This window comes from Palaemon carinicauda, chromosome 4, assembly GCF_036898095.1.
Source record: "Palaemon carinicauda isolate YSFRI2023 chromosome 4, ASM3689809v2, whole genome shotgun sequence".
Taxonomy (NCBI): domain Eukaryota; kingdom Metazoa; phylum Arthropoda; class Malacostraca; order Decapoda; family Palaemonidae; genus Palaemon; species Palaemon carinicauda.
In genome coordinates, this window is record NC_090728.1 from 64,479,245 (window position 1) to 64,504,953 (window position 25,709).

At 37.3% G+C, this 25,709-nt stretch overlaps 1 protein-coding gene across 1 annotated transcript; it reads left to right on the plus strand.

Moving 5' to 3' along the window:
* Positions 1-10,037: 10,037 nt before the first annotated feature.
* LOC137639103 (protein OPI10 homolog) lies at positions 10,038-19,740 on the plus strand. The gene is made up of 4 exons (XM_068371422.1): positions 10,038-10,242; positions 11,807-11,936; positions 14,256-14,437; positions 18,748-19,740. Exons 1-4 carry the CDS (start codon positions 10,204-10,206, stop codon positions 18,997-18,999), a joined length of 603 nt encoding a protein of 200 aa, XP_068227523.1. The 5' UTR covers positions 10,038-10,203; the 3' UTR covers positions 19,000-19,740.
* Positions 19,741-25,709: the final 5,969 nt, after the last annotated feature.

Below are 25,709 nucleotides of genomic sequence, written 5' to 3' on the forward strand. Positions count from 1 at the left end.
ACGCACACATATATATATATATATATATATATATATATATGTATATATATATATATATATATATATATATATATATAAATATATAAATTTCTATATATACATATATATATATATATATATATATATATATATATATATATATATAATATGCATAATACATACATGTACATATGTATAAATTTATATATATATATATATATGTATTTACATATGTATATATTATGTATATATATATATATATATATATATATATATATATATATATATATATATATATATATATATATATATATATTACCATGGAATCTCTTCTTATGACCTGCACCCGGACGAGTGAAAGCGCTCGAGTCCAGATGTTTCCTTTTCTCTCTTCTGCTTGATTCCTTTTATGATATCAAACTCACTACAATGTTTTGATGCTATATCTCTCTACCTATATCAACCTATCTATCTGTCAATTTGTCTATCACTGAACCCAATCTATGTATACATATATATATATATATATATATATATATATATATATATATATATATATATATATATATATATATATATATATGTATATATATACTAAATATATCTCATACATATATGCATATATGTGTATCGACATATGTATTTAAATATAACTATATAGCCTATACATGTACAGGCATACACATATATACATATATACAACCTATACATGTATAAACAATATATATATACATATATATATATATATATATATATATATATATATATATATATATATATATATATATATATATATATATATATATAACTTCAGTATCATCAATCCTTTGGACAGATTCAATCAAGCAATTCAAGAGTCAAAGCAAGAAATTATTCACCTCAACTTCATCCTACTCTAAGATATCCAGTTAAATCTGATCGCAATGGGGGAAAAATCCAGTTTTTGTTTCCTCTGTTTGGGGCAAGTGTTCTTTGGCACGTGCTTTGCTGCGCTCGCTCTCCGCCCTGACCATATGTGAAGAGCAGGATTTCTATGCAGAGATCTTTGAGGACATGTGACCTTTGGAGCTTCATTCTTCCATTCTTCGAGCGCGGAGAGATCGAAGCCATTTTGTTGAATCCGTGAATTCTATGCAAGTATTCAACTCGTTGTCCTCCCTCACCATGTGTGAAGAGCAAGATCTCTGAACAGAGATCTTTGAGGACATTTGACCTTTGGAGCTTCATTCTTCCATTCTTCGAGCGTGGAGAGATCGGAGCCATTGTGTTGAATCCGTGATTTCCATAAATGTATTCAACTCGTCGTTCACCCTGACCACGTGTGAAGAGCAGGATCTTCACGCAGAGATCTTTGAGGACATGTGACCTTTGGAGCTTCATTCTTCCATTCTTCGAGCGCGGAGAGATCGAAGCCATTGTGTTGAATCCGTGATTTCCATAAATTTATTCAACTCGTCGTCCACCCTCACCATGTGTGAAGAGCAGGATCTCTACGCAGAGATCTTTGAGGACATGTGACCTTTGGAGCTTCATTCTTCAACCGCGGAGAAATCGAAGCCATTGTGTTGAATCCCTGAATTCCCTTAAAGTATTCAACTCGTCGTCAGCCCTCACCATGTGTGAAGAGCAGGATCTCTATGCAAAGATCTTTGAGGCTTCAGTCTTCGAGCGAGGAGAAATCGAAGCCATTGTGTTCAATCCGTGATTTCTATAGACTTTCAAGGATTTATTCCAGACGTAATTTTTCTGGTACAGTTTTTTTTTCAATAATGATAATAATGATAATAATAATAGTAATAATAATAATAATAATAATAATAATAATAATAATAATAATAATAATAATAATAATAATAATAATAATAATAATAGAAGTAAAAATCATAATAATAATGATAATAATAATAAAAATAATAATAAAAACAACAACAACAACAACAACAATAATAATAATAATAATAATAATAATAATAATAATAATAATAACAATAATAATAATAACGAAAACAACAACAACAACAACAATAATAATAATAATAATAATAATAATAATAATAATAATAATAATATCAACGTCAATGACCTTCGATGTCAGGATGCCAAAATACCCAAAAATTCAACCAATCCATTTCCTCTAATACATTGATATCTTATCTTCTTCATTCCATACCTGTAATGATACTGAGAAAGCCAGACAGGTTGAAATATGAGACTTTCGCCTTGATTTGCCAGTTGAGGAATGCTGTATAGTCACTTGGAGGCTTTACGTCGAAGGTGTCAATAAACTTTGGAGGTGTTATTATTATTATTATTATTATTATTATTATTATTATTATTATTATTATTATTATTAATTCTATTATTATTAATATTATTATTATTATTGTTATTATTATTATTATTATTATTGTTGTTGTTGTTGTTGTTGTTGTTGTTGTTGTTATTATTATTATTATTATTATTACTAGGTAAGCTATAACCCTGACTGTTATTATTATTATTATTATTATTATTATTATTATTATTATTATTATTATTGTTGTTGTTGTTGTTGTTATTATTATTATTAATAATGTTATGATTGTTATTATAATTTCTATTATTATTATTATTATTATTAATATTATCATCATCATCATCATTATTATTATTATTATTATTATTATTATTATTGTTATGATTATTATTATAATTTTTATTATTGATATTAATATTATTATTATTATTATCATTATTATTATTATTATTATAATCATCATCATCATCATCATCATCATCATTATTATTATTATTATAATTATTATTATTATTATTATTATCATTACTAGGTAAGCTACAACCCTGACTGAAAAAGCTGGATGCTATAAGCCCAAGGGCTCCAACAGGGAAAAATAGCCCAGTGAGGATGGGAAATAAGGAAATAAACCAACTATAAGAGAAGTAATCAACAATTAAAATAAAATGTTTAAAGAACACCAACAACATTAGAATAGATCTTTCATATATAAACTATAAAAACTTCAAAAAAAAATATATGAAGAAGAGAAATTGCATTTGTCATTCCTAATGTAAATAAGAAGTGTATGATAGCTTATTTGTTTAATGAGAGAGAGAGAGAGAGAGAGAGAGAGAGAGAGAGAGAGAGAGAGAGAGAGAGAGAGAGAGAGAGAGAGAGAGAGAGCTGGATATCTGGCACACATGTAAACAAACGTATAAAGGCCAGTTTGGCTGCAGCCTGCATCTCTGCTAGCTGAAAGATGTAGACTAAAGAAAAGATAACGTTTGGAGCTGTCAGGAAAACTCTAGGAACGTTTAAAACCAAAGCAAAAAGTGTTAGATCAAGGATTGTGTGGGTAAGACTAAGTTTAGCAAGCGTAATGTGGTGGATATAGACATATTTGAGAGTATGATGAAAGTTCTGATGGAATGTCTTGCAAATTATGCAATAATGTCAAATCACGTAACTTAATATCATTACATAATGGACTGTAATGGTTTAGAAGAATTCAGAGATTGTGCTATTAATACGTCTGAGATGGTTGGTTATATGATAAATAACAATATGGTCAAGAGAATCATGGATAAGTTTTCCAAAATTTTATATACGTTATTAATTATTTATGTTCAATGTTAGGATATTTGTTAATTACTTTTCTACAATATTTTTAAATAAAATAGTTGTATCATTAATTGTGCAAGGTATTGCTGAGTGGGCTTGTCGGCACACTGACATGCTCCTTTTGATATTCATTTAACGTCAATAAATAATTTTCATATGAATTTGAATTTGGAGTAATGTGATCCAGGGATGGAAAAGATAGAGTGAAAGATACCCGTTTTGGGAGAGTCTGATCTATGCCTAGCTGGATCTGGAGAACAAGAAAGAGTACAGTAGTTGTGTTAGGTGATTTGAATGCAAATGTAAGCGACAGAGGAAAAGATAGAGTTCCTAAGTAAACGATAACGGAGAGTGACTGGTAGAAATACTTATATTTGTTTTTTTAATATGGCCGCCAAGTAATTATTTTTAGGCTTAGAAAGAGTAGTTGTGCTAGATTTGAATGTAAATGTAAGCGACAGAGGAAGAGATAGAGTTCCTAAGTAAACGATGACAGAGAATCTCTGGTAGAAATACTCAAATTTGTTTTTTTAATATGGCCGGCAAGTATTTTTTTTTTTTTTTTCAGGCTTATGAAGAGTGTACATGACATATGAATTAGTTGCATACATAGAACTCCAGATTTTGTTTGGTTTATTTTAGTATTATATTATTTTATACTAAATTACTCCTGGTCTTTCTTTGTTTGGTTTATTTTGGTATGGTATTATTTTATACTAAATTATTCCTAGTCTTTCTTTGTTTGGTTTATTTTGGTATTATATTATTTTATACTAAATTATTCCTAGTCTTTCTTTGTTTGGTTTATTTTGGTATTATATTATTTTATACTAAATTATTTCTAGTCTTTGTTTGGTTTATTTTGGTATTGTATTATTTTATACTAAATCATTCATAGTCTTTTATCTTCTTTTCGACCACATCTTCATGGTTTTGCTTTCATTTTTACCCATTATTATCATTAGTAGTAGTAGTAGTAGTAGTAGTAGTAGTTGCTAAGCTACACCCACAGTTGGAAAAGGCAGGATGCTATAAGTCCAAGGGCTCCAACAGGGAAAATAGCCCAGTGAGGAAAGGAAATAAGGAAATAAATTACAAGAGAAGTTTAAGAATTTCATGCTCCAATTTTTCTGGTCTGCCAGATTTTTTATTTTTATTTTTTCTTTCATTATTTTACCTGGCTGACATACATTCTTAATTATTGCATCTTATTGATTTGTTATGCTGGTTGTTGCAAACCCAAGGCTCATGTGTCCAGTGATATCATTTACTAATGCAACCTCATTATGTTCTTATGTTTACTTATTTCTACCTTAACCAAGTGAAAAGTTATCATCATCATCTGCCCCCTACGCCTATTGACACAAAGTACCTTAATTAGATTTCGCCAGTCGTCTCTATCTTGAGCTTTTAAATCAATACTTCAACATTCATCATCTCCCACTTCACGCTTCATAGTCCTCAGTCATGTATGCCTGGGTCTTCCAACTCAGTTAGATTTCCTCAGTCGTCTCTATCTTGAGCTTTTAAATCAATACTTCAACATTCATCATCTCCCACTTCACGCTTCATAGTCCTCAGTCATGTATGCCTGGGTCTTCCAACTCAGTTAGATTTCCTCAGTCGTCTCTATCTTGAGCTTTTAAATCAATACTTCTACATTCATCATCTCCCATTTCATGCTTCATAGTCCTCAGACATGTAGGCCTGGGTCTTCCAACTCAGTTAGATTTCGCCAGTCGTCTCTATCTTGAGCTTTTAAATCAATACTTCTACATTCATCATCTTCCACTTCACGCTTCATAGTCCTCAGTCATGTATGCCTGGGTCTTCCAACTCTTTTAGAACATTGTGGAGCCCAGTTGAAAGTTTGGTGAACTAATCTCTCTCGGGGAGTGCAAAGAGCATGCCCAAACCATCTCAATCCACCCCTCACCATGATCTCATCCACATATGGCCCTCAAGTAATCTCTCTTATAGTTTCATTTCTAATCCTGTCCTGCCATTTAACTCCCAATATTCTTCTGATTGCTTTGTTCTCAAATCTACCAAATCTGTTGGATATTGTTTCATTGCCACAGAACAATTACTGTGCAGTAGTTAACACCTTGACTGAAGAAAAAAATATTCCGTCATCTCTGTGTTGTCATATGTATGAGAAAGAATCAGTAGAACTTCAAAAGTTCAAAGTTGGAGCAAATGCTTTTTTGTTGACCAGGCGGACATGAGTCTTTTTATAGTTTATTTATGACATACAGTGTATTTGTTTTTGATGTTGTTAATAGTTTATATATGATATGTCTGTTTTGACGTTACTTATTTTAGAATGGTTTATTGTTAATTTGTTCTCTTCATTTATTTATTTCCTTATTTCCTTTCCTCGCTGGGCTATTTTTTCCTGTTGGAGCCCCTGGGCTTATATCATCTTGCTTTTCCAACTAGGGTTGTAGCTTGGATAGTAATAATAATAGTAAAAAGGCCAGTCTATTCAGTGTAGTGACCTAGCCTCTGCACAATGACCTTCCACTGATTTGGATTAGAGTTCTCTTGCTTGAGGGTACCCTCGGACACACTATTCTGTTTTGTTTCTCTTCCTCTCGTTATTTTGAAGTTTTTATCCTCTTGTTATTTTCAAGTTTTTATAGTTTATATATGAAATATTTATTTTAATACGATTATTGTTCATAAACTTGTAGTTTCCCTTTCCTCACTGGGCTATTTTCCCTTTTTGGAGCCCTTGGGCGTATAGCATCCTGCTTTTTCAATTAGGGTTGTAGCTTAGCAAGTAATAATAATAATAATAATAATAATAATAATAATAATAATAATAATAATAATAATGTGTAGACAAAAAGAAAATGAGCCGTAACTAAAGCGAGATCCAATGTAGTACTACCTGGCCAGCTAAAGGATCCAATAACGCTCTAACGGTTGTATCTCAACGGGTGGCTGGTGCCTTGGCCAACCTACTACCTACTCAATAGATCCTTATATAATAGCAGGACATTTTTCTGCTAACCATTACATAGCAATGTTTTCCTGTGCAGTTTAGGACCAAATTTAGTTAGATTAAAACTTTTGTGTTCATCATTTTCTTGATAAAATTTCCCATTACAATAATTTTGTATTCTTAGTTCCTTTTTTATTATGTATTCTTAGTTCCTTTTTTATTATGTATTCTTAGTTCCTTTTTTATTATGTATTCTTAGTTCCTTTTTTATTCTATTCTGGTTCATTATAGTTTACGCCGCAAAATAAGTTTGCGGGCACTCTATCACCTACTATATGCAGTAGGTGCAAAGCTTCTTTTAAGTTTAAACTTGCTATTGTAATTAAATTTGTTTTCTGTACCATAAATAACGTTCTTAATTGAAATATTAATATTTATCTAATTACATTCAACCTTTAAAACAGTTTAATAATACTTTTTATGAGTTTTATCACCCAGCGTGGGTACTTTGGTATTTTTACATTCTTTCAATTTCAGATTGGTAAGCTGACCCGTTACCGTTTATACAGATCCTTTTATTCCGTTATTGTTCCGTTATATTCCTTTTCATATCCTCTAAAGTTTTTATTGTAATAATTCTTAAACATTCTGCTTAGTTGGTTTATTGTTCTTTGTTAAATAGATTTTCTTTTAATGTTTCTAATAACTTTGTTTTGGAAGAGACCATAGAAAACGATACAATCTCGTTAAAAAGAAAACGGATAAATATTTTATGGTAAACTATTACAAATCGATAATTCCCAATAAAATTTTTATAGAAGTTACATATTATGATCAAGTTTTGGATCTCACGCTAATTAATATTTTACTACTAATAATTAACGTATAAGAGGATACGAAAACATCTCTGATATACTATATTTTAAGCTAATTATAGGCGTAATGCGCCAATTATCTTCTTTCACACAGTTATCCATACATTGAGGCTCAGTTACCAGTTGCACCCTCTCCAATCCCTTATATTAAATGTATTATCACCTCTATAATCTTTATTACGAATGCCATTCTTACAGATAAAAATGATAAATGTTTCATAGATATCAGAGTAGATAAAAAATTACAGCCAAAAATTTTAAAATTTCCGTAGGACTTAACCGCAAATACATCAGGAGAGCTGACATTTAAAGCCAGTAATTAATTATGATATAAGAGGATTAGGAGAAAAACTATTTTAATGTAAGTTCGTCAAAGAATCTCATTAATACAATGACTTGAAAGTGTTTAGTTTCTTGGAGCTTAAATTATCTATTATGGTTATATGATTCATTTTACCTTTAGGTGTAAAATATAAAGTATCATGTCTGTTCTTTTACGAAAAAATAAATCTAATTTGTGATGAAATATTAAAAATTATTTTATTTTAATCCAATAAATATATATTAGATTACTTGATGGCATGCTTCTTGATAAATAATTGTATGTTAAATGCAAAAAATTCGAAAATCATGAAAAGTATCTATATTCTGCTTTCTCTATTCAATTTTTCTATCATCTTTTGCCATTCATCCCATGATTCACTAAATAGAACTATGTCATCTGGAAATTTTAAGTTGCTAAGGTATTCCCCATCAATGTTAATTCCTACATGTATGCATGTATACACACACGTGCATATATATATATATATATATATATATATATATATATATATATATATATATATATATATATATATATATATATATATATATATATATATATATATACAGAGAGAGAGAGAGAGAGAGAGAGAGAGAGAGAGAGAGAGAGAGAGAGAGAGAGAGAGAGAGAGAGAGAGAGAGAGAGAGATGAACTTTCTAGAAATATCTAGAGCATTCCTTTGCACACGTGCTAATTCCATTTCCGGGAATACAGTAGTTATTCAGAATTTTAAGATAATACAGGGAACTTTGATCTATGCAACACATACAACTGTATCATTTTGAAATTCTTAATTTATAATAAGTCTTAAAACTCTTTTTTTTATTTTACTGACTTGTTTATGTTTTGTTTATCTTATTTTCTTTGGCAACTGGTACCTGTCGAGTCTAAAAGCTCCCCTTTGCTTAACCCTTGTCTTTAACATAATAATGATATTCTAAGCCTGTAAGCTTTATTATTTTACAATTTAAATGAAATAGAAAATATAATTTGTGAATAATACATGATAATTAACTAGAATTAATAATGAAAAGCTAAATTATAAAACTGTAGAGAGAAAAAGACACAGACTCACAGATATTGAATTCAAAAGCTCCCCTGTGGTTAACTTCGTTGTCATAAGTCTGCAACTCTCGAAGCCTAATATTCTATCATTTATCACGAAATACAAAGTATAAGGTGTTAAAAATACACGAAAATTAACCAAAATTAATATTTAGAAGCTAAATTATAAAGATATATAACATAAAACCGCATAAATATTAAAACAGCAATACGTGAAAAGCTCCCCTGTGGTTTACTCCGTTGTCATATGTCTTCGACCCTCAAGGCTTTATATTCTCTCATTTTTCACGAAATACAAAGTATAAGGTGTTAAAAATACACGAAAATTAACCAAAATTAATAATTAGAAGCTAAATTATAAAACTATATAATATAAAACCGCATAAATATTAAAACAGCAATACGTGAAAGGGACGATTTTTTAATCTAAAAGCTCCCTTGTGGTTAACTCTCGTGTCATAAGTCTACGACTCTCAAAACCTTATATTATATCATTTATCACGAAATACAAAGTATAAGGTGTTAAAAATACACGAAAATTAACCAAAATTAATATTTAGAAGCTAAATTATAAAACTATATAATATAAAACCGCATAAATATTAAAACAGCAATACGTGAAAAGCTCCCCTATGGTTAACTCCGTTGTCATAAGTCTGCGACCCTCAAGCCTTATATTCTATCATTTATCACGAAATACGAAGTATAAGGTGTTAAAAATACACGAAAATTAACCAAAATTAAGATTTAGGAGTTAAATTATAAAGATATATGATATAAAACCGCATAAATATTAAAACAGCAATACGTGAGAGGCCCAGAGGGACGATTTCGTATGCTCCCAAGGCCTTATATTCTCTCATTTTTCACGATTTACAAAGTATAAGGTGTTAAAAATTCACAAAATTTAACCGAAATTAATATTTAGAAGCTAAATTATAAAGATATATGATATAAAACCGCATAAATATTAAAACAGCAATACGTGAAAGGGACGATTTTTTAATCTAAAAGCTCCCCTGTGGTTAACTCCGTTGTCATAAGTCTGCGAGACTGCGACCCTCAAAGCTTTAAATTCTATCATTTATCAGGAAATACAAAGTATAAGGTGTTAAAAATACACGAAAATTAAACATAATTAATATTTAGAAGCTAAATTATAAAACTATATAACATAAAACCGCTGAAATATTAAAACAGCAATACGTCAGAGCCCAGAGGGACGATTTCGTATGGTACGAATCGACGTAGCTGCAGATGAATAGGAAAAAATATCTCACATTCCTATAACCAAACTAATGTTATATTTGTGCTTGTGGTATCTTCAATAATTTGCCTGCAAGCATTTCTGAAGGTTATCGACATTGTACATTCGTGATTGGAAGCTGTCATGGCAAATCTCTTCGGGATCATCGTTTCTGGGAGATTGGTCAGTATAAGTCAAGAGTCTTTATATTTTATATTTATTTTAACTTTGTTACTGATTTTGAGATATTTAGAATCTTTATTTATTATTTATTTAGTTTATTTAGTCCTTTATATCCTTTCCTTGCTGTTGGAACAACCTATGGGGTTATATCATCCTGCTTTTCCTATTAGGGTTGTAGCTTGGCTTGTAATACACTAATAATCATATGGAGCCTTTATAATTTATTAGTAGATACTGATTGTAAAATTCCAATAGTTATAATTGAAATATCACATTTGAAAAAGGAAACAATCTAATACACCTAACCTAACCTAACCCGGGAGCCGTATCCATGCCTACCAGGGCTTCGTCAGCCTTAGCTTACCCGGAGCCTTTGTATATTGATGGCCAGGGCTTCTTATCCTCATAGGAAATGAGAATTTCCTTTGCATTTTCTAGTCGTTCGTAGCTGTGTCCGTCGAGCTACAAAACCCCTACACAAGAACATCGCCTTGCTAAAACTTATCCAGCGAACCCACGAGCCATGTCCTTGCCTTCATACCTACCGGGCCTTTGCTAATAACTCCCTTAGACTACCGGGAGCCTTTGTATATCAGCGGCCAGTTCCTCACTCGTTGATTAAAAATAAACATCAACTAATCTAAACTTTAACCCCTAACCTAACCTACAAGCCATGTCCTTACCTACTTACCTAACGAGGGGGCTGACGCCCCCCTGCGACCCCCCCCCCTCACACTGCCGTATTCTAAGTTAAACAATAATACATACAGGTGGCCGCTATCATACATACACCCCCATAACTTACCCAGCCTAACCTACTAGCCATGTCCTTACCTTCATACCTACCTTGGGTTTGCTAATAACCCCCATAGACTGCCGTATTCTTAACTTACCCTGTGTTTGCTTCCAAACCGGCTCAACTCCTGGCAAGGTAACGCAATCATATTGTGTAAAGGAAATCGATTTTACAAATAAGAGTATACACTTATCCCTAATTGCATTTAATAAATTGTAAGATATTGAGCAATGCCTATATTTTACGTACATAAAACTAGACCGAAAAACTGTATATCAGCTGTCAGTTCCTCCTATGTGCATAGAAAATGGGTATTTTCTTCCCATTTTTTAGTTGTTTGTAAGATATGCAAGTGGTTGCAGTTTGCCACCACATAAAAAATTTTGAAAACAATTTTTCTTCTTGGGAGATGCTCAGAACTGTTTCAATGACCCCTTTAATCTTTATCATAGTTTATTGTTTGTGAAGCATTTACATCATATTAGATTTTAGGGGTGTATGTATGGTAGCAGCCACATGTATGTATTATTATTGCTAAATCAGAATACGGCAGTGTAAAGGGGGGTCGCAGAGGGGCATTAGGCCCCCCCTCCTCCTTAAGTAAGTAGGTAAGACACGGCTTGTAGGTCAGATTAGGGGGAAAGTTTAGGTTAGTAGATGTCCATTTTTAATCCACGCGGGAGGAGCTGGCCGCTGATATACAAAGGCTCCAAATTTTATTGTGTACAGAGCTATACTGAAAATATATTACATGTTTTTTCCTTACAGGTACAAACCAACTTTGAACAAGTGGGAGAAACACAGTTCCTGTCAGTTATTCCGGAGGCCGACAATATAAATCATGTAGTGGTTTTCCTCACTGGATCCCAACCTTTCCCAGATGGTCTCGGTGGTTCAGGTGAGGTTCATTAATATCGTCACTGTATTCCACTTTTCTGCCTTGTTGAAGATGAGTGCATGAGTATAAGCCGTTGTGTTTGTTCCAATACTAATACAAACTATCATTCTTCAATATGTGTGTGATTTAGAGAAGCTAGAAGACGGCAGTTAAAACTTGTAGTGAGGCGGTGGTATAACTTGGCGGATGGTGGGTAAACCCTGCCCATACGATAGACCACGGAGCTGTCATTTTGATTTCAGCCTAAACACAGTAGATCTACTTCTCTGCTACCTAGTAAACTGCCTGTCATAATCTCATCTGCTTTTTCTTACAGAATTGTGTGTATGTTGTAATGGAGACTCCACGCGAGAACATGCAGATTTGCCCAGGTAAACCTGGCCGTAACTGCGGCGGGTTTATGAGCAAGTTCTCCTTGAATCTTTGCGATCTTTTATTTTTGCAGGAGGCTTGACTATTTGAAATCATCCCCTTGTGACAAGGGCAAGTCATGGTCTCTCATATCTTGTTTCACACTCCAAGGGGTGGAAAAATTTGTCATTCTTATTCATAACTGATTTTATATCCTAGACCCAAAATCCGTCTGTTAATGACCATCGGTTTGACTCCTTCTCCATTTCCTTAATTAGGGAGGTAACTTATATTGAGGATAGTTTGCTACTATTTCTTGTGAGAGTTGTATGCCTTTACTTAAAGAGGACTAATCCTTGTTTTCCGAGTATTTCCAACCTATTTGTGAGTACCGGGCAAAAGAAAAGAGAGTAAGCAAGAACACTATAGTATCTCTTTTTGGTTGCTCAAGACAATCATGAGAGCATACAAATCCTCAGAAGTGGTGTCTGCTTAGTCCCCTCTCAAAGCACATGATATTTATGGTATTTCTGAAACCCTGGCATTCTGCAAAAACAACTCGGTTGCACAGGTACTTAAAGAGGGAGTTTGGAAAAGACAGACTACTTTTACTGCCTGCTACCTGAAAGAATTGCACCCACAGATCCCTAGACACTTTCTCTTTAGGTCCTGTTGTGGTTGCCCAACCATTGTTGTAAAGATTCAAGCTGCTCCAGGGCATCTAGCTTAGTGTCACGTTATCAGTTACAGAGTTGAATATTTAATCTTTTCCTCTCTTCCTGTTCTTCCAGTTCTCAGATGCCTATGCAGGTAAGCTCACCATTACAGGTAATAATGATTTGTTTATAACAAATCCTTCAATCATATACCTTTGATTGATCTACAGAATTAAAATCTTTCTCTTTTGGCCGTGATACATTTACCTATCCACGAGTCTTGAGATGCTAGAATGCCATGTCGTTGCTCTTTATGAGGACCAGTCATGATCATTCTGAATTAAGAGCCAGACATACGTCCTGTTCACTTTGGGGACTTCATCCCTCCTAAGGAAGACTCCCAATTTAATGACAAGGGTTTGTATCCTTGAAGGAACAAACTACAAAGTTTAATATAATTTGTAGTTTTCCTAGCTATTAAAACCTGAGTCATGTAAGTTTCATTATTTGCATCTGCCAACCCGCAAGTCCCGACCAGAGATAGAGTGGGATCCCAGCCACTCGTACCAATGCACCGGCCCTCATAGAGGGTAGGTGATGTAAACATACTAGGTTTCCTGATCAACGATCAATCTTCAACTGGCCGTAAGAGGCTATGCCAAAACTAACCCTATTAAATGACTTAGGTTTATATAGCCAGGAAAAAATATCAATTATATTAAAATTTGTAGTACAGTACTGTATTTCTATAGTTACTAGATGTTCACATACATGCTTACCCTCCTTCCTATTAACTAATGAATTCAAGAGGATAGGATATCGGTTGTGACTTCAACATTGGTTTGAGTAAGGCCAGGCCTTACCTCAAGTTGCCATAAGTCACCAGATGTCGCCTTTGTGAGTGGGAGAACTGGAAATTTTTATTGGTTATGAGTAACGTCAGAGTTGAGTCAGCCTCTGGGACAAAGCAATATGAACATCAGATGAGCATAAAGATAACTTGTATTATTTAAATTTCATTTATACAAATATTTAAATATGCATTTCATGACCAAAAATAATATTAGTGTAATGTTGAGTACCAGCCGAACTCGGTTGAGTCCCTTGTCAGGCTGGGAGGAACGTAGAGAGGAAAGGTCCCCTTTTTTTTCATTTGTTTGATGTCGGCTACTCCCCAAAATTGGGACAAGTGCCTTGGTATATGTATGTATGTAATGTTCAGTTTGGGTTAAAACTAAAGAAATGAAAAGGATAGATTACTAATACTATTCAATATTTTGTAGTAATTTCTGAATTATTTGAACCTTTACAGTGTACTTCAGTTGGCCCGATCCACTTAACCCTCCAACCTGGCAGCTTTTAGGTAACATAACAAATGCGAAGCCATCAGCAATATTCAGAATATCGGGCCTGAAAAAGGGAGACTTGGCCCTGCAGTCGGGCTTTACGTTCGGTCAGCAAAAGCTTTCCCACAACGCACAAATTGGAATTTCAGTAAGTCAGTTGATTTTACATTTATACAAACTTTTCATCCTTTAACCCTTTTACCCCCAGGCTATTTGGAAATTTCCAACCCTTAACCCCCAGGGGTTTTTTTTTTTTTCAAGCACATTTTGCAGTATATATTTTTTTTTTTTGCTCTAACAGCCTTAATTTTCGTCATAGAGAGGTCAGGTTGGTCTCATTCTCTTGGAAAATGCCTGAAGTTTCTCAAAAAATTATCAAAAATATGCAAAAAAAATTTAAATAGCAGTTTTTTGCGAGGATGTACCGGTACGTCCATGGGGGTAAAGGGATGAGTTTTGTGAAACGTACCAGTACGTCCATTGGGGGTAAAAGGGTTAAATTAGGGCGATATGTTTTCAACAGCGCTGGAATGGCTATTAAATCATCAACAAGGTCGTTGGTCATTGGATCATCATCATCAATAAGGTCGTTTTTCATTGAATCATCATTAAGGTTATTGGTTGTTGAATCATCAACAAGGTCGTTGTTTATTGAATCATCATCATCAATAAGGTCGTTTTTCATTGAATCATCATTAAGGTTGTTGGTTATTGAATCATCAACAAGGTCATTGGTAATTGAAATATCAACAAGGTCGTCAGTTATTGAATCATCAACAAGGTTATTGGTTGTTGAATCATCAACAAGGTTATTGGTTGTTGAATCATCAACAAAGTTATTGGTTGTTGAATCATCAACAAGGTTATTGGTTGTTGAATCATCAACAAAGTTATTGGTTGTTGAATCATCAACAAGGTTATTGGTTGTTGAATCATCAACAAGGTTATTGGTTGTTGAATCATCAACAAGGTTATTGGTTGTTGAATCATCAACAAGGTTATTGGTTGTTGAATCATCAACAAAGTTATTGGTTGTTGAATCATCAACAAGGTTATTGGTTGTTGAATCATCAACAAGGTTATTGGTTGTTGAATCATCAACAAGGTTATTGGTTGTTGAATCATCAACAATGTTATTGGTTGTTGAATCATCAACAAGGTTATTGGTTGTTGAATCATCAACAAGGTTATTGGTTGTTGAATCATCAACAAGGTTATTGGTTGTTGAATCATTAACAAGGTCGTTGGTTATTGAATTATCATCATCAATAAGGTCGTTTGTCATTGAATCATCAATAAGGTTGTTGGTTGTTGAATCATCAACAAGGTCAGTGGTTATTGAAGCATCAACAAGTTCGTTGGTTATTGAAGCACCAACAAGGTCGGTTGTTGAATCATCAACAAGGTCGTTGTTTATTGAATCATCATCATCAATAAGGTCGTTTTTCATTGAATCATCATTAAGGTTGTTGGTTATTGAATCATCAACAAGGTCATTGGTAATTGAAATATCAACAAGGTCGTCAGTTATTGAATCATCAACAAGGTTATTGGTTGTTGAATCATCAACAAGGTTATTGGTTGTTGAATCATCAACAAAGTTATTGGTTGTTGAATCATCAACAAGGTTATTGGTTGTTGAATCATCAACAAAGTTATTGGTTGTTGAATCATCAACAAGGTTATTGGTTGTTGAATCATCAACAAGGTTATTGGTTGTTGAATCATCAACAAGGTTATTGGTTGTTGAATCATCAACAAGGTTATTGGTTGTTGAATCATCAACAAAGTTATTGGTTGTTGAATCATCAACAAGGTTATTGGTTGTTGAATCATCAACAAGGTTATTGGTTGTTGAATCATCAACAAGGTTATTGGTTGTTGAATCATCAACAATGTTATTGGTTGTTGAATCATCAACAAGGTTATTGGTTGTTGAATCATCAACAAGGTTATTGGTTGTTGAATCATTAACAAGGTCGTTGGTTATTGAATTATCATCATCAATAAGGTCGTTTGTCATTGAATCATCAATAAGGTTGTTGGTTGTTGAATCATCAACAAGGTCAGTGGTTATTGAAGCATCAACAAGTTCGTTGGTTATTGAAGCACCAACAAGGTCGGTTGTTGAATCATCAACAAGGTCGTTGTTTATTGAATCATCATCATCAATAAGGTCGTTTTTCATTGAATCATCATTAAGGTTGTTGGTTATTGAATCATCAACAAGGTCATTGGTAATTGAAATATCAACAAGGTCGTCAGTTATTGAATCATCAACAAGGTTATTGGTTGTTGAATCATCAACAAGGTTATTGGTTGTTGAATCATCAACAAGGTTATTGGTTGTTGAATCATCAACAAGGTTATTGGTTGTTGAATCATCAACAAGGTTATTGGTTGTTGAATCATCAACAAGGTTATTGGTTGTTGAATCATCAACAAGGTTATTGGTTGTTGAATCATCAACAAGGTTATTGGTTGTTGAATCATCAACAAGGTTATTGGTTGTTGAATCATCAACAAGGTTATTGGTTGTTGAATCATCAACAAGGTTATTGGTTGTTGAATCATCAACAAGGTTATTGGTTGTTGAATCATCAACAAGGTTATTGGTTGTTGAATCATCAACAAGGTTATTGGTTGTTGAATCATCAACAAGGTTATTGGTTGTTGAATCATCAACAAGGTTATTGGTTGTTGAATCATTAACAAGGTCGTTGGTTATTGAATTATCATCATCAATAAGGTCGTTTGTCATTGAATCATCAATAAGGTTGTTGGTTGTTGAATCATCAACAAGGTCAGTGGTTATTGAAGCATCAACAAGTTCGTTGGTTATTGAAGCACCAACAAGGTCGGTTGTTGAATCATAGACAAGGTCGTTGGTTATTAGATTATCAACAAGGTCATTGGTCGTTGAATCATCAACAAGGTTGTTGGTCATTGAATCAACAAGGTCTTTGATTATTGAATTAACAAGGTCATTGGTTATAGAATTATCAACAAATAGGTGGTGCAAGGGGAGAAGCCACGCTTACCTGCCTGTCACAAAATAGCAACTTTTGTCTTTGGCTGCAGTGGGTACAGAAGTACCATCTTGCTACTCACACAACTGTTAGATCTTTTTTTTTTTTACATTCTTTTGTGATAAGTATTAGTTTTTTATTTTTGTGAGCATTCTTGCGTGTAAGTAGAAGCACACTTGAAAGGTGAGCAATTAAAGTACAGTAGTACATTTTTTCCTATGAGAATACAAGCCTCTGAAACCCAATTATGTATCATTGTAATTAGCTGTTAAAAGGTTCTTGGAGACTCCTTCCTCTCTCCTGTACGGGACCAGGAAGGATGACGTGTCATGAAAGGAACCTTCCGGTCTGTTTCTAGGGGACATCCTCCCATGTATGAGTGCTTCTCCCTATTGTAAAGGACAAAAGGCTTGTATATGTAGGAACAAATAACGAATTTTGAAAGTAATTTGTAAATTTCTTAGGTGTACAAGCCAGAGTCCTTTAAATCAAATTTCCCTCTTCAGGGCCTAAGAACAAATGTGACTACCTAGTATTCTGTGACAGGCAGGTTAATGGGACTTCCCTTTTGCGCTACCAGTTGTTAACTAAGTAAAGTACCTTATTAACAATTCATTGGACATTCCAGTACTACTGAAAACATATCTCTCAATTTAATGGACTTAGGTTTTTGTAGCGATTTTTTTTTATTTTAAAGTTTGTTAAGTTCACAGCCAACAATTATTTTGTGTTTGATGGTACTGTGCTTTAAGTCTTTGTTACTGTTTTAGAATTTTCAATATGGTAATATCATTTGATATCATTATTGCTAAACAACAAATTATGTGTACTGGCATAGTACACACATTGTAAGTGTTTCTTGGTACTTAATGGTACCTTGTACTTACATATGGTGTTCCATTTGCTTGCATATTTTCATTTTGGAATGGCTCTTTACCTTCATATTTCTTATCATATGTATTTATTTTAAAAGTAACTGCATTCCATTTATAAATATAACCTATCTTTCATAAAGAGAAAATTGCACTTGATAGAATTGCATACAGTAGTAGTTCAGCCAATGTTTTCTTGCCTATCTTAGTGTCTCATAGTAGTATTTCTCTTTATTTATAGCAGAAGTAATCCAATGGTATGTGATTGTTGTATATATAACCTATCTTTCATGAAGAGAAAATGGCATTTGATAGAATCACATACAGTAGTAGTTCAGCCAATGTTTTCTTGCCTATGTTAGTGTCTCATAGTACAAATTCTCTTTTTTTATAGCAGCAGTAATCCAATGATATTCAATTGATTTCCATGATTCCCTACAGGTTGAACCTTCAGCCAATGTTTTCTTGCCTACATTAGTGTCTCATAGTATTATTTCTCTTTATTTATAGCAGCAGTAATCCAATGATATTCGATTGATTTCCATGATTTCCTACAGGTTGAACCTTTATCCCAGATCCAAGGACAAGTTGCCAATCCGTCTACGGAAGCTCCGACCGTGAATTCCTACGTAGAGTTTAGCCAGGCGATGTGTGAAAACTTGTACAACTTTGCCTCCAGCTTCGCTCAGAGTCCGGCCCAGATGAACCCGAATCCCTCTGAACAGTACATCCCTATATCCACTTTATCGAAATGGTACGAAAACTTTAGCCGCAGATTGCAACAGAACCCGAATTTTTGGAAAAAGTGAAGATGAATCTCAATGGAACGCATCTAGTAGAAGGATGTAATTTCTGAAAACAATTGATATAGAGTCTATTATGTTCAAATTTATCTTTGAATACAAGTGGGACACCAGACATTTTGTATCTCATCGTAGCCATGCTAGTCATATACGTACAGTATTCATATAATTCGCTAATTCACATTGAAGTCACTCATAAATCTATTTTTGTTATTAATGGTGTTGTAGTTATTCATTGATTAGTGTCCGTATAAGGTAAAGCATTTGTATTTTTTTAATTACATTTGCTAGGAATTATAATGGTCAATGCTTTATGAAAATTATCTGTTTTGATCTTTGATAAGTACTGTATTTAGTGTGTGCAGATGTCAAGATATTTTATCATTACAACTTAAAAAGAGTTATAGCTTCTCGTTTAAATTTATACTCGTCACTAATATTGCTAATCTAAGTTGGTAGTCCCTCAGGATAATTATGATTGACTAGAGTTATGTAAATTTTTTAAGATATTCTTTTCATCCTTATCGTGCTATCGAAGGAATTAACTAAATGGAAGACAACCTGTGAATAGTGGATTTCACGCGCCTTTGCTTTATACACGACACCCAAAAGGTGCTCGCGCGAGGGTTGTAACCTCAGCATTCCATGCTTTTATCTTTCTCTGGTATAATTGGAAGGTTTTATCAGAAAAGATATATAAGAAGAACTCTTTTCACCGGGCGCCACAGGTCTCTCCCCAGAAATAGATTTTTCAATATTAAACTTACCCGATAATCATGTAGCTGTCAACTCCGTTGCCCGACAGAATTCTATGGAGGGATACGCCAGCTATCACAATACTAGAAGGGGGTGTACTTACCAGCGCCACCTGTGGCCAGGTACTCAAGTACTTCTTGTAGACACCTCCTCAATTATTCCTCTGTCGTGCTTCCGGCAAGACGTTCTGGGATACGCTTATGATCTTCGAGTTTTTTCACGGCTAATTGGTGAAGTATTCTCTCAGATTTCGGCTGTCGCTTTACTGGAAACCTTCTTATATTAGCTAGATAGCTTTTATATAGTCCTGATTAACGGTTAACGATCTTTTGCTTGATTTTGGAACCCCCTTTGGCTAACTCTTTGGATTCAAGATGTCTGACATTTCGCAAGCCCCCTCCCATAGACGATGTAGGTCTTGCAATAGGCGTATTCCGAAGGCCTCGGTAGATCCTCACACCGCTTGTTCTGACTGTAGGGACAGGCCCTGTCAGTTAGAAAATCGATGTGAGGAATGCGCCGGACTTTCGGAACTGGAATTTGTCCGTCTTTTGAAATATTCAACTAAGTTAGAGAGAGGTAGAGTTAGGAGGAGTTCTTCTCACTCTTCACTTTTTTCCTCACCTCATGATCCCCTACCTTTTCCTACCCCTGTAGTGGCTACCCCCGAACCTACTGTTTGCCCTCCGCCTGATATGTCTGTTGTTTTGCGTGCTATTCAGGCCTTAGGCGATAAAGTAGAGTCAGTGGTAAGTGATCATAAGTCTCTGATGGCCGAAGTCAAGGAACTTAAGGTCAAGAGTGCAGTGGGTGGAATTAGTGCCAGTGCTGTGACGAGTGCTAGTGTCAGTGCAGTGCCAAGTGCTAGTATCAGTGCCAGTGTGGTGCGTGAGGATACTTCTGTGCGAGCCAGTCGTCCTCCCAGTCCGGGACCTCTTGCAAGCTCCCAAGCCCAGGGGAGAAGCAATGTCGAAGGGCATAAGGGTTCGGCAGGCCTTGTTAGGCGCACAGAAGTATCCTCGGTGGTTGCGGGCGTGTCTTCCAAAGACCGTCACTCCCACCTGCAGACGATTGAGCCCGTCTTTTTCTCGTCCGCTGATCAACTGTCAGGGAAGAAACGTTGGTCTCAGGTCTCGAGACCACTTAAACGCAGAGTCCAGTCCGCGAGTGCTCAGCCAGGTTGCAGTCATTGGCTCAGCTCTGACTCGCCGCAGTCATCTGTCGACTGCACTCCGCCCAAGAGGAGTAAGGTTCTGCCACAACAGAGCTCGACTGTTAAGGCTTTACCTCAGCCTACTGTAGTTTCTGCCGACCCCAAGTGGACTCTTCTGCAGTCCATGCAAGCACAGCTTTCGGACTTGATGCGTGAGTGTCGGGCTGAGAGTGTTGCGCCTCCGCCTCCGCCTGCGCTCGCTCCGCCTGCGCTCGCTCCGCCTGATCGCAGTACCACCTGCCAGGCGTACGATGTTGAGCCTCGTTCTGAGTTTGCTGTTCCCAGTGGTGTTCAGCCTCCGCCTTCTTTAAGGCAACCTTTACAATGGGATCAGGAGGATTATACCTCTCTTCCTCCGCCTCCACTCGCTGCTCCACCAGTGGTGCAACACTCGGTTGAGGTACAACAACCTCTCCCGTCCATGAGTCAGTCTCCTCAGCTCTCGCTGCAGCGAGCTCAACCCTCCACAAGGCAAGCACAACTACACCTTAGCCTTGCGCCTCAGGAGCCTCAGCTTGTGAGACATTTACCTTGTTCTGCGCAGCCTCTACCTCATCGCGCTCCGCTCACACCACAGGAACAGGAGCTTGCTACTCCGCTTCCACCAACAGCTCAGCAAGCGCAACCCTTGGGTTCAACCACTCATGCTAGGAGTCAGCCTCCTCCACCCATGCGCCTTCCTTCTGCTTCGTCTTTTATTCAGCCTTTGCAGTCTGAGCCTCAGGTTTTCCCTCAACAGTTACTTGAAGAGGAAACCACTAAGATTGTTCCTACTCGTTCTGACTCTGCTGTTCAGCATTCTTGTCCGATCTCTTCGCTACACTCTGGTGATGAGGCATCTGATGATGAGGCGGCACACCTTGATCCCTCGTCAGACGTGGATGAATCCAAGCCTTCTCCACAGTCTATTGACTTTCGTAAGGTCTTGGCTCTGCTTAGGGAGGTTTACCCAGACCACTTTGTCTCTGCTATTCCCCGCTCTCCACCATCTGAGTTTTCGCTGGGCATACAACAAGCTAAGTCCACCTATACTAAGCTAGTCCTAGCAAGGTCCTCTAAGAGAGCGTTTAGGATCTTAGGGGAGTGGCTGCAGACTAAGCAACACCTTGGCAAATCTTCTTTCATGTTCCCTCCGACTAAGCTCACTTCGAAAGCGAGCGTTTGGTATGCCACAGGAGAAGCACCAGGCTTGGGAGTACCTGCCTCTGCCCAGGCTGACTTCTCAAGTCTGGTAGACTCGCCTCGGAGAACTGCAATGAGGCGCTCTAAGGTTTGCTGGACCTTCTCAGACCTGGATCACTTACTGAAGGGAGTATTTAGAGCATTTGAGATGTTCAACTTTCTAGACTGGTGCCTGGGGGCCCTCAGCAAGAAGACCTCTCCTGCGGACAAGGATTCTGCCATGCTATTAATGTCCTGCATGGATAAGGCCATTAGGGATGGATCTGGTGAGCTTGCGTCGATGTTTGTATCAGGGGTTTTGAAGAAAAGGGAACAGCTGTGTACCTTCCTTTCCTCCAGCATTACACCTTGTCAAAGGTCACAACTCCTTTTTGCTCCGCTCTCGAAGTTCCTCTTCCCCGAAGAGCTGGTTAAGGAATTGTCTGCTGCCCTGATACAAAAGGACACACACGATCTTGTAGCCTCATCGGCTCGTAAGTCTAAGGTTGCTACCTCAGTCCCCAAGACTTATCGCTCCCCAGTGGCTGATACCCCTGCTACGAGGTTCATACCGCCCTTTCGTGGTAGAGCCCCCAGCCGAGGAAGCTCCCGCCCAGACTCTTACAGGAGCAAGTCTAGGAAAGGCTCCAAGACATCTAAAGGAAAAAACTGACTCTCCGCATCTCCAGACAGCAGTAGGAGCCAGACTCAAGATCTTCTGGCGAGCCTGGGAGAAGAGAGGTGCAGACGCCCAGTCTGACAGTTGGCTGAGGGACGGTTACAGGATTCCATTCTGCCTCAAACCACCCCTGACCACATCTCCCATCAACCTCTCTCCCAACTACAAAGAAGAGGACAAGAGGCTAGCTTTACACCAGGAGGTGTCGCTACTTGTGCAGAAGAAGGCAGTGGTTATAGTCCGGGACCATCAATCCCCGGGCTTCTACAACCGTCTCTTTCTTGTGGCCAAGAAGACAGGAGGTTGGAGACCGGTGCTGGACGTCAGCGCGCTCAACGCGTATGTCACCAAGCAGACGTTCACGATGGAGACGACGAAGTCGGTCCTAGCAGCGGTCAGACAGGAGGACTGGATGGTCTCGTTGGACTTGAAAGATGCCTACTTTCACGTTCCTATTCATCCAGACTCCCAACCTTTCCTGAGATTCGTTTTTGGAAAGGTTGTCTACCAATTCCAAGCCCTGTGTTTTGGCCTAAGCACAGCCCCTATGGTGTTCACTCATCTGATGAGGAATATAGCAAAATTCCTACACTTGTCGGACATCAGAGCCTCCCTCTACTTAGACGACTGGCTGTTGAGAGCCTCCACGAGTCGTCGCTGTCTGGAGAATCTCAACTGGACTTTGGACTTAATCAGACAACTAGGTCTGTTAGTCAACATAGAAAAGTCTCAGCTCATTCCCTCCCAATCCATTGTGTACCTGGGAATGGAGATTCGGAGTCAGGATTTTCGGGCTTTTCCATCGGCCCCCAGGATAAGCCAAGCCCTAGAGTGCATCATGAGCATGCTGAAGAGGAGCAGTTGCTCGGTGAGACAGTGGATGAGTCTCACAGGGACCCTTTCATCACTGGCCCTGTTCGTCAAGCTAGGGAGACTCCACCTCCGCCCTCTTCAATTCCATCTTGCAGCTCATTGGGACAAGGGTTCGACTCTCGAAGCAGTCTCTATCCCAATCACCCAAGAGATGAAGACCACTCTCCTGTGGTGGAAGAACAATCTCCTTCTCAGGGAGGGCCTATCGTTGGCTATTCAGACCCCAAATCTTCATCTCTTCTCAGATGCATCGGACTCGGGCTGGGGTGCGACCTTGAACGGACGGGAATGCTCGGGAACGTGGAACGAGGAACAGGGATTGCTCCACATCAACTGCAAGGAGCTACTAGCAGTTCATTTAGCCCTGCTGAACTTTGAGTCCCTCCTGCTAGGCAAAGTGGTGGAGGTGAACTCAGACAACACCACAGCCTTGGCTTACATCTCCAAGCAAGGAGGGACCCATTCGAGGAGCCTATTCGAGATCGCAAGGGAACTCCTCATTTGGTCAAGAGGTCTAAACCTCACTCTGGTCACGAGGTTCATTCAGGGCAATATGAACGTCTCAGCAGATCGCCTAAGCAGAAGGAATCAGGTCATTCCCACGGAATGGACCCTCCACAAGAGTGTGTGCAACAGACTTTGGACCTTGTGGGGTCAACCTACCATAGATCTGTTTGCCACCTCCATGACCAAGAGACTTCCGCTGTACTGTTCCCCAGTTCCAGACCCTGCAGCAGTTCATGTGGATGCTTTTCTGCTGAACTGGTCCCATCTCGACCTTTACGCATTCCCACCGTTCAAGATAATAAACAAAGTCCTGCAGAAATTCATCTCGCACGAAGGGACACGGCTGACGCTGGTTGCTCCCCTTTGGCCTGCAAGAGAATGGTTCACAGAGGTACTTCAATGGCTAGTCGACATCCCCAGGACTCTACCTCTAAGAGTGGACCTTCTACGTCAACCTCACGTAGACAGGTTGCACCCAAACCTCCACGCTCTTCGGCTGACTGCCTTCAGACTGTCGAAAGATTCGCTAGAGCTAGAGGCTTTTCGAAGGAGGCAGCCAGTGCGATTGCCAGAGCAAGAAGGGTTTCCACTCGTAGAGTCTACCAATCTAAGTGGGAAGTCTTCCGAAGCTGGTGTAGAGCCAATTCAATATCCTCTACCAATACCTCTGTGACCCAAATAGCTGACTTCCTTCTACATCTTAGGAATGAGAGATCCCTTTCAGCCCCTACGATTAAAGGGTATAGGAGTATGTTGGCTTCAGTTCTCCGCCACAGAGGTTTGGACCTTTCTTCCAACAAGGACCTTCAAGACATTCTTAAGTCTTTTGAGACGTCTAAAGAGCGTCGTCTATCCACTCCAGGCTGGAACCTAGACGTAGTCTTAAGGTTCCTTATGTCATCTAGGTTCGAACCTCTCCAGTCAGCTTCCTTCAAGGACCTTACCCTCAAGACTCTTTTTCTCGTCTGCCTTGCAACAGCTAAGAGAGTCAGTGAGGTTCATGCCTTCAGCAAGAACATTGGTTTCACGACCGAATCTGCAACATGTTCTTTTCAGCTCGGATTCCTAGCAAAGAACGAACTTCCTTCACGTCCTTGGCCTAGATCGTTTGAAATACCTAGCCTCTCCAACATGGTAGGTAACGAACTAGAGAGAGTTCTTTGCCCTGTCAGAGCTCTCAAATATTATCTTAAGAGGTCTAAACCTATTCGAGGACAGTCAGAAGCCTTATGGTGTGCCATCAAGAAACCTTCGAGGCCCATGTCCAAGAACGGGGTTTCGTATTATATAAGGCTTCTGATTAGAGAAGCCCATTCTCACTTAAAGGAGGAAGACCTTGCATTGCTGAAGGTAAGGACCCACGAAGTAAGAGCCGTAGCTACTTCGATGGCCTTTAATAAAAACCGTTCTCTGCAGAGCATAATGGATGCAACCTATTGGAGGAGCAAGTCAGTTTTTGCATCATTTTATCTTAAAGATGTCCAGTCTCTTTACGAGAACTGCTACACCCTGGGACCATTCGTAGCA

Excerpts from the sequence above, each read along its gene's own strand:
- LOC137639103 (XM_068371422.1), top strand. The coding sequence starts at position 10,204 with ATGGCAAATCTCTTCGGGATCATCGTTTCTGGGAGATTG. Across the intron at positions 10,243-11,806 it reads TCATCGTTTCTGGGAGATTG|GTACAAACCAACTTTGAACA; the intron begins GTCAGTATAAGT and ends TTTTCCTTACAG. Across the intron at positions 14,438-18,747 it reads ACGCACAAATTGGAATTTCA|GTTGAACCTTTATCCCAGAT; the intron begins GTAAGTCAGTTG and ends GATTTCCTACAG.